The sequence below is a fragment of the Rhinopithecus bieti genome, unplaced genomic scaffold, assembly GCF_001698545.2.
Source record: "Rhinopithecus bieti isolate Rb0 unplaced genomic scaffold, ASM169854v2 scaffold_66091, whole genome shotgun sequence".
Lineage (NCBI taxonomy): Eukaryota > Metazoa > Chordata > Mammalia > Primates > Cercopithecidae > Rhinopithecus > Rhinopithecus bieti.
The window spans coordinates 68481-78583 of NW_016824853.1; the positions used below are offsets into that span (position 1 = coordinate 68481).

Sequence of the window (10103 nt, forward strand, 5' to 3'; positions counted from 1 at the left end):
TTTTTTTTTTTTTTTTTTTTTTTTTTTTTTTTTTTAAGCTCATCAGCTATTGTTAGTGTTAGTGTATTTTATGTGTGGCCCAAGACAATTCTTCTTTCCATGTGGCCCAGGGAAGCCAAAAGATTGGACATTCGTGATCTAAAGAGAGGTCCCCCCGCCCGCCACCATGCTCAGGTGGTTAGCCCCACTCTGAGTCAGCTCCTGCAGCCACGATGCTTGGCACCACGTGGGTGAATGGCCGGTAACAGGGCTGAGCTACACTGGGGGGCTCTGTGCCCTCTCTCCCATGCATAGGCCAGTTTGGTTTAATAGCCCTCATTCTTCTGGGTCCAGCCAGACATCTTCTTTTTGAAATACGTAGAGATTTACAGGAAGCTGCAAAGGTAACACAGAGAGGTCCTGTGTCTCCTTCACCCAGGTTCTCCTGAGGGTTACATTTTGCATAGCTGTAGCGTTGTATCAACCCTGGCAAGTTGACACTGGTGCAATTTGCCTGTAGAGTGCTGTCATTTTATCACGTGGGTAGATGTGTATCGCTGCAATTGAGACCAGAACTGTTCCGTCGCCACTAAGATCTCCCTCAGCTACTGTATCAGCACACGACCGCTCCTCACATGCTTCCTAAACTCCCACACCGCTGGTGGGTCCCAGGTTTCCATCATTTCATCATCATGAGAATGTTACATAAATGAAAGCACAGAGCATGCAACCTTTTGAGACTGGCTTTTGTCACTCAGCAAAATGCCCTTGAGATCTCTCCTGGCTGTGGTGCATCAACAGTTCATTCCTTTCCGCGGCTGAGTTTCACTGCACCATGAGGCTCTGAGCTGAGGCTTCCTGTTGCGGTGACTAAGGGCGCCCCCATGAGGTATCAGTGGGGAAAAGCTAGTGGGGCAAGGCAATGTCTCCTATCGCCCCATTAAACACCAAACCTGCCATAGCCACAGAAAGACGCTCCTCACAGCTCTTCCCAGCTGCGTTTTACCTGGAAGAGCAAGCTTCTTTTTCTTCATGTTGAACGTTCTCTAACACACTGACTGACACGAAAAAGAGAGCAAGTAATGCCTGGATACGTGTGACCTGCCGACGGGAACTGGGTCTACCTCATGGCCAGCCAGATTACAGGTGAGAAGCTCACGCAATTCAGAATAATGCGGTTTGTGGTCTTCCCGGGTCAGCTGGGTAGAAAACCCTTCCACAGGGCCCTGGGGACACTTTGGGAAAGATTCTTTTCTGCTGAAACACTTTACAGATGAATTCTTAAGATACAAGTGTTAAAGGAACCTTATTGATGTTTACCTCAGGCGTATTTTTCTCTGAAAAACAAGCCAGAGACATCCCCGCCTCACTCCCGGGGTCTGCGTGTCTGGTATTCCAGGGCTGTGAACCTGTCACGACATCCTTCCTGCCTACAAAGGTAGGTTTTGGCACGTAAGCCAAACGTGACGGAACTCCATTGGGAAGGGCATTCTCATTAGCCACCTGCTTTGATTTGCAGCCTAGAGCACAGAATAGCAAGTGTCTGGCATGGAGATGACACACAGATCACAGGCTGTAGGTGGGGTTGCCAGGGGCCGGGGAAAAGATGGAATGGGCATAGGGTTTCCCTTTGGGGTGAAGAACACTTTCTGGAGGATCTAGTGCACATGCTACCTGCATTGGGAGCCTTTTGTCTCTAATATGCCCAGCACCTTGATCAACAGTGTTCAATTAAAGCAACACCAGTAACAAATTGCACTGGCAGCCCTGAGAGGTGTGTCTGCTGTGGGTCCCAAGCTGTGCAGGAGTGGCTCTCCCTCTCCAGGGCAGCAGAGCAGAAACAGTGTCCTCCCTGAGTCTCCCTCACTCTCTGAGCTGCCTGTATGAGGAGTCCCTGCTGAAGTACTGCATGGAAAATAACAGACGTGGGTGCCTATGCATCCGACACAATTGTGCCTCAACAGGACCTTTGGTTCATGCTCTTGTTTCTTGCAGGGCCCATGTCCCCTGCCTGGAGCCCTCCCCAGGCACCAATGAGCTGTTCTGTCTTGGACGGTCGTTGGGGTTAGCCCTCCCATTCAGAACATCATTTAAGCACCCCAAGCTGCCTGAGAAGAAAGACACTCGGATCTCCTCCCGGACATGCCCCAGGGACAGCTGATAGAACAGTCAACTTTCGCCCCACATATTTAGGGATTCCTTCAAGATGGATCAGACATTTGCCCTTAAGGGAAGTGGCACGCAGCCACTTCTGTCCATTTTAAGCCAGTCTAACGTCTTCCAGTAGTCTATGAGCTCTGCGGGTGGCCATCTGTCTTTGTTTTAAGAGGCTGTGTCTAACATCAGGACTGAGTTACACAGAGGAGGGAGGTGGGAAAGAAAATGAAGAATCATTTTGGGAGACTGAGGTGGGCAGATCACTTGAGGTCAGGAGTTTGAGACCAGCCTGGCCAACATGGCGAAACCCTGTCTCTACTAAAAATACAAAAATTAGCTGGGCGTGGTGGCGCACACCTATAGTCCCAGCTACTCAGGAGGCTGAGGCAGGAGAATTGCTTGAGCATGGGAAGCAGAGGCTGCAATGAGCTGAGAGTACACCACTGCATTTCAACCTGGGTTGAACAGGTAAAACTGTCTCAAAAAAACCAAAAACCAAAAAACAAAAAACAAAAACCCACGAAGAATCAGGTGGGAATCTGGAAAATCGGAATCTTTATAGACCCCTGGGCTGCCGCATGTGGCCTGGCCTGGCTCCAGTGCACAAAGGGATGGAGTTGTGTCCAGAGCAGCAGCCACACATCGGCGTAGGAAGGCGCTACCGCCACAGGCCCGAGGCTGCTCTCCCTACAGAGGCTTGCTTTCAAGGCCGGCCCTTGGCTAGCAACTGAGAATTTCGATTTCTAGACAGTTCCCACCCTTCCCTACAGACGCAAGTGGCTCACTCTGCTAACACTTGTTTGTGCAAACAGTGTGTTTATGCTGCACACCTGCTTTCCTTCTGGGGGGTCTGCAGTTTTGGCTTGTAGTAGGCACTGGGTGCTTACACTGCCAACCCCCAATAAAAACTCTGGGCACTGAGACTCTATGGAGCTTCCCTGGTATGCACTTCACAGGCATAGTTACACTTATTCCTGGAAGAACTCAGTGTGGCCTGTGAGAGTCCACTGGGAGAGGAGCCTTCGAAGCTCTGGATTTGGCCATGTGCACCGTTTCCCTTTGCTAATGTTGCACTAAATTCTTGTGCTGTTAGAAATCTTAGCTGTGAGTATGTTGAGTCCTGGGGGTCCTTGCAGCAAACCACCAATCCTGGGAGTGGTTTTGGGGAGCCCCCAAAACAGCATCCCTTTAGAACAGCAAGAGAAAGGAGCCTGCACTGCTTCTGTGGCTGGCTCACTGCAGTGTTTCAGAGCTCTGAGCAGGTGGGTGCTGAGGTCATCTCTATCTCGCAAACCTTAAGAGCAATCAATGCTTGCCACAAAATGGGTCTCCTTCTGACCAGTGAGGCCTCCTGGGCTCCACACTCTGTGCATTCAGTTACTTTAAGGGGCATTTCAGGATCTCATTCTGTCACCTAGGCTGGAATGCAGTGGTGCAATCACAGCTCACTGCAACCTTGATTTCCTGGCTCAAGCAATCCTCCTGCCTCAGCCTCCTAGGTAGCTAAAACTACAGGTGTGTACAACACCTGACTAATGTTTTATATTTTTTGTAGAAACGGGGTCTTGCTTTGTTGCCCAGGCTGGTCTAGAACTCCTGGGCTCAAGTGATCCTCCTGTCTCAGCCTCCCGAAGTGCTGGAATTACAGGCATCAGCCATAGTGCCAAGCCTAACTTTGGATTCTTATTAGTTTTTAAGACAGGGTCTGGCTCTGTTGCCCAGGATGGAGTGCAGTGGCGCAATCTTGGCTCACCGCAAACTCCATCTCCTGGGCTCAAGACATCCTCCTAACTCAACCTCCCGAGTAGCTGGGACTACAGGTGTGGACCACCGTGCCTGGCTAATTATTGTATTTTTTGTAGTGATGGGTTTCGCCATGTTGCCCAGGCTGCTCTTGAACTCCTGAACTCATATAATCCACCTGCTTCGGCTTCCCAAAGTGCTGGGATTACAAGTGTAAGCCACTGGGCTCAACCTGAATTATTATTTTTGAATTACAAAAAAAAACAAAAAAACTCACCCGAATGAAAAGGAAACTGCTGTTTGGCTTCTCCTGTGTGGGCATCCCAAATTATTGTTGTCTGTGCTCGGCAAACAAAGGAAAAAGTTAGTAACTATTTTCGCAGTTTTCTCTGGAAACATTTATCATACAAGAAAAGACAGTGAGCCCTTCTCCTTATAAACCCGCACTGTCCGATAGAGATAGAGAGTGAGCCTTATGAGCTAGTTTCAATTTTCTAGGATCCACATTAAGAAGAAAGAAACTGGTAAAATTCATTAGCAATCTATTATATTTAACTCCAGTATTCCCCTAAATATTACCATTTCAACATGTAATCAGTATCAAAGCCTTGCTGGGATATTTGCCTTCTTTTTCTCCCATACCACATCATTAAAATACAGCATGTTTCAAACTTAGCAATCTGGATAGCCATGCTTGATGAACCCATCAGCCACATATGCTGGCATCTCCCTTAACTCATTTATGCCTGAGGTTGCAATTTTTTGAATTCTTGCAATCAGACCTTGGCAATGACCCTGAGCAGTAGGATATAAATAACTCCCACATGCTTAGCATTCCGATAATGGAACACTAGGCATAAAAGGGTTTAAGGACAGAGCATCCCTAACCAATACGTGCAAGAACTACCAAAATTGGTAGGAATTCCTGCTCATCCCCAAATGCCAAAACTGTTGAAAACCTGGAACAAAGCATCTCTAAAGATCTTTGTGGCATTTTTCCAAGTGAAGGGCTGCAGAAACAAGCATTTCTAAAAATGCCTCTGCCCATCCCTCCATAAACCAGGGACACTAGACATGGCAGAGCCATTGGCTTGCACTGGGGCCAGGCACCAATGTATTGGTCTAACAGTAAGTAGAAAGGTGAGTTCTCCCTTGGAAAACAAAGGAAATCATGAATTTTTATTAATTTACTGATGCTAGGAAGATACTTTGAAAACCAGCTCAATGAATAGCATTGGAGTTACATCTTCATCAACTGGAATTTTCAACTTAATTGGAAACTTTACACCTCTCTGTTAGTGACAGTCAAGATTTTGCTTTAAGAAGAAAGAGTTCTATTTTGTGTTGACTGTGGACATTTTCAGAGGAAAGCAAGCAGTGAGTGTCTTTGAAACTCGGTACTCCTGGGTTTTGGATCAGTTCTAGACCAATTCACATTTCTTTGTTGGGGTGTAACTCTTCTTCATTTAGCCACGCAAAAACAAATCTAACACTGCAGAGAATATATAAACTCTTTCACAGTTCTGATACCATTTCACATATTACATCAATGACTGGGTCTCTTATAGTTGATGTTTACGTTAAATATACATTGGACAAAAGAAAACAGTTATGCAAACATTTGAAGAATGTGACATACATTTTAGTCACTCTGTGTTGGTCAGCACCAGCATCCCCTAAGTTACATTTTCTCCCGAGTGTTACGTACAAGGACATTATTTTCACTCTTGCTGTGGTTGACTAAGTAATGATAGTGGATCGCACCCAACCCAAGAGACTAACATAATTCCACATATGCATTTTCACTGATCACACAGTCCATCACCTGGTGGAGTTAAGACTGAAAATCAGTGAGAAAAACAATCACGAATGTTAACAGTCTCCATGTAGGAAGGAGGCCGGCTATTTAACAAACAGAATTTTTTGTTAAATTTAGAATTCTATGGAAGTTAAAGGGCAGTAGTTACCGGTGACCAGGGCCTGAGTTCCCATCCCTCTGCACTCTGCACCAGCTGTGCGTCCCTAGGCAAATTAATAACCCTCTCTGGGCCTCCAGTTCGTCCTCTATAGAATGGGAGCGATCCTACTTGTGCCTGCCTCCTATCTTGGCAGTACTGGATGGGTTAACACAGGCAGTAGTGAAGTGCTTGATAAAGAAAAATGCTGTCATTTTCATGAGTTATTTTAATAACTCAAGCAGCAATTACTGAGAGCCTACTGAATGCACAGCAAAGTGCTGCATATGCATGTTACTTGAATTAGAACATCTTGGCAAAAATCCGATAGTAGCTACATAAGAACGTTTATGTGTCAACCACAGCAACTCAGCTTTTAAAATATCATAAACCAGGCTACCAAGTCTGAAAGAAAGGTTTCTTGGCTTAAAAGAGAGAGAGCAATTATGAATGAATGATTTGTTGACCTAGTTATACCCTAGTGCAGGACTTCACAAACTTTTTCTGTTAAGGGCCAGGTAGTAGGAATTTCAGGCTTTGAGGGCCATCCGGTCTCCCTTGCAACTGCTCATCTCTGCCACTGTAGCATGAAAGCAACCAAGGAGAAGTCTCAACAAAGGGGTGTGGTTGTGTTCCAATACAACTTTATTTAAATTAAAAAATCAGGTGAGGAGCCAGGCTTGGCCTGTGTGGGCCACAGTTTGCCAAATGCAATTATTTAATTTAGCAATTTCTCCAAAAGTGGGATGATGTTCAGAGGTCAAGTCTATCATTTTATTTATTTGTTTATTTATTTGAGACAAAGTTTTGCTCTTCTTGCCCAGGCTGGAGTGCAATGGCACGATTTTGGCTCACCGCAACCTCCACATCCCGGGTTCAAATGATTCTCCTGCCTCAGCCTCCTGAGTAGCTGGGATTACAGGCATGCACCACCACACCCGACTAATTTTGTATTTTTAGTAGAGATGGGGTTTCTCCATGTTGGTCAGGCTGGTCTCGAACTCCTGACCTCAGGTGATCTGCCTGCCTTGGCCTCCCAAAGTGCTGGGATTACAGGCATGAGCCACCGTGCCCAGCCAAGTCTATCATTTTATAATAACTTTCAGAACTAGAAAGACTAGAAAGCTCTGACTTAGTAAGGTTTTTTGTTTTGTTTTGTTTTTTGTTTTTGAGACAGAGTCTCACTCTTCTTCCAGATCCAGGCTGGAGTGCAGAGATGCAATCTCGGCTCACTGCAACGTCCTCTGCCTCCCTGGTTCAAGAGATTCTCGTGCCTCAGTCTCCAAGTGTCTGGGATTACAGGTGCCTGACACCATGCCCGGCTAAGTTTTACTATTTTTAGTAGAGGCTGGGTTTCACCATGTTGGCCAGGCTGGTCTCGAACTTCAAGACTTAGTAAGTTTTCAAGTTATCCTAAAATCATCACAAAATGCAAAGATTTGTGGAGGCCCGAGCATCCAGTATTCAGGCAATGTTTCCATTTGTTGTAGAAACACAAATTGATGTGAAAACACATCTTTTTTTTTTTTTTTTTTCTTCAATTCTAGATAATGTGCTTCTTTTCCAAAGCCATGACTTAGAATTCCTGCTGAGTCTCGGGAACGCACAACTGTTCCACGAAGGCTGTCTGGAGTCATGACTCCAGCCAGCCCTGTCGCTGGACAAGTGAGGGAAGTGAAATGCATAGAGGCTGAGGTTTCTGGCTGAATCAGACTCAGGCCCGGGATGAAGTCTGCATCTCCTTACTCTTTGTCCTTGGGTTCCCACCCCATGGATGGCTTTTAAATGCACCTGGAGTTAACGCCACCGTGTCTCCCTGCAGCCCTGTGCAGGTGCAGAGCAAGCCAATTCTAAACTGACTCTGTGGGCCATTGGGAGAGTGTGCCCTTGTAGCCAGGTTGCTTGACTGCTGCTCAGAGAAATCTGCAGTCTATGGTGGGAAGCAGCAGTTTATCAAACGAGGAAAGCCGAAGCCTGAAGAACACACACAGCCTGTGCCACTGAGGCAGGAGAATGGCGTAAACCCGGGAGGCGGAGCTTGCAGTGAGCTGAGATCCGGCCACAGCACTCCAGCCTGGGTGACAGAGCAAGACTCCGTCTCAAAAAAAAAAAAAAAAAAAACAAAAAACAAAGCCTAAACAAATCCTTTTCGTTTCTTAAGGGGAAGTACAAAGCCTAAGAGTTCCAAGAAACCACGATGTTATTTTGAGATTAAAAATATATAACCACCTGTAGATCAAAGGGATGTATTTTAAGCTAATACTCACTTTGTCTACACCAGCACTCAAAATGTAATTCCCCTTTCTGTTCCATTTCAAGGCAAAGATGGGGCCTTTATGTTGGCCTAAGGTGCTGGCCAGGTTACCTGTTAGTAAAAAGAAACATGTTGACTTCAATGTCACGGTCTGTTCACTCAAGGGTTAAGTTCGGCAACTCCTCTTACCCGACCTCAGCTCGAGGGACACAGAACTCACCATCTTCCGTCCATATTCTTGCAAAACCGTCATATGAACCTGTAGCCAAGAGTGTTCCATTGGTCTGAGGGCCAGAAAGAGACAGAAATACACAAAAACAACTTAGGAGTGGCAGCACCAAAGCAGTTCAAAGAGCCTCTCCCAGGATCCCGCTACACTGGAACCATTTGCCACTGTGTGTTCTTTAATGACAGAATTAAAAATATCATGCTGAAAGTTACCGTGAAACTTTGTAGAAAATAAAAAGCAGCCAAACTGTGTGCATCCCATGTGTCAATGCATAGAATACCTGGTGCTGAAATCCCAAGGTGGAGAGTCACCTTTCCTGGGCTGCACATCGTATCTCTCCAGGAGAACTACCTCGGGGCTCCCAGCCTACCTTCCCGCCACGAGGTCACAGGCTCGTTTTGCTACGGCATGCTCACATGCAAAAAGATACGGCTACCGAACACACAGCTCGCTGCCTGCCAAATGCAGCCTTGTTAATACCTCTTAGAAGCCAAGACTGGCCGGGGGCAGTGGCTCATGCCTGTAATCCCAGCACTTTGGGAGGCTGAGGCAGGAGGATCACATTGGGTCAGGAGTACGAGAGCAGCCTGGCTGACACGGTGAAAACCCCATCCCCACCAAAAATACAAAAATTAGCCAGGTGTGGTGACGCGAGCCTGTTAACCCCAGCTATTTGGGAAGCTGAGGCAAGAGAATTGCTTGAACCCAGGAGGCAGAAGTTGCAGTGAGCTGAGATCACACCACTGCATTCCAGTCTGGGCAACAGAGCAAGACTCTGTCTCAAAAAAAGAAAGCCTACACAAAAAAAGAAGCCAAGAGCACCTCTCTGGCAGCCCATTAGAGTGGGGCTGAGCACACGGGACCACCTGCCTCCTATGTCTGCATGAGCTCCATCGCTGCAGTCCTCCCCTGGTGGCTGGCTGATTTTACCAATTTCAAAGTGCCCAGGGGGTGGAAGATGCTTACATTCCAGTCCAGTGAGGTGACATCTTTGTTACTTGGGACGTCGTGGCCCCCTTCTCGTATACAGTGCCTCAACACGAGCTGGGTGGAGCCCCCGCTGCTATTCTCATTCAGGTTCCATATCCTTGCAGTTGAGTCTCCGGATCTGCAGAAGAAAAACACAGGAGCCTCTGGCGTTTGGTTCGAACGGGTAAGAAGCTCTCCACAGCTTACTCCCTGGCCAGATGGCACTGTCGGCACGTGCTCTTCTGTCTTTTTCATACCTCTGGATCCCTGTTTCCCTCCTTGCCATCTCTGCATTTGGTAAGTTTAAATGCTGTTGTGTTCCTCATCACCACAAGAAGAAAATGACTCGGAACTACGGCTTCTCCACAGTATGAGACATGTAGAGAAGTGGCTCATAGAGCCACCCATTCCTCGGTCTGCCCACACTGGGGTAAGAAGTGGAGTGTGTGTTCCTTAAGGCAGAACTCCAGAGAAGGGCAAGCAGCCCGCATCTCCCATCTCCCCAACTCTGGAGCGCCCCCATCCTGACATCCTTACCCGGAAGCTAGCAAATCACTGACAGGATTCCAGGCACAAATGAACACCTCGGACTCATGGCCCCGAAGGACTGTGGCTTTGCTGGATGGAATCTCAACCTCTCCATCTACTTCCATTGGCTTCGCGTGATTATCTGTTACAGGAAACACAAAGAGACAAATGGCTTACCAATACAAGAGAAACACACTTAAAGGGCGCTTTTGTTTCCAGAAGTATTTGTTTTTATGTACTAAGTAATACTACCTCTGATGATCCCCTTTTCTTTTTTTTTTTTTTTTTT

At 46.8% G+C, this 10103-nt stretch overlaps 1 protein-coding gene across 5 annotated transcripts in view; it reads right to left on the minus strand.

Moving 5' to 3' along the window:
• TBL1X (transducin beta like 1 X-linked) overlaps nucleotides 1-10103 on the minus strand; it is a 234818-nt gene that overhangs the window by 18196 nt on the left and 206519 nt on the right. For all 5 annotated transcript variants that reach the window (XM_017862666.1, XM_017862668.1, XM_017862670.1 and 2 more), the window contains 5 exons: nucleotides 9824-9956; nucleotides 9284-9425; nucleotides 8309-8372; nucleotides 8102-8199; nucleotides 4157-4217 (listed from right to left, as the gene is read on the minus strand). In XM_017862666.1, coding sequence (XP_017718155.1) covers nucleotides 4157-4217; nucleotides 8102-8199; nucleotides 8309-8372; nucleotides 9284-9425; nucleotides 9824-9956 — 498 coding nt within the window. The remainder of the gene's footprint in view (nucleotides 1-4156; nucleotides 4218-8101; nucleotides 8200-8308; nucleotides 8373-9283; nucleotides 9426-9823; nucleotides 9957-10103) is intronic.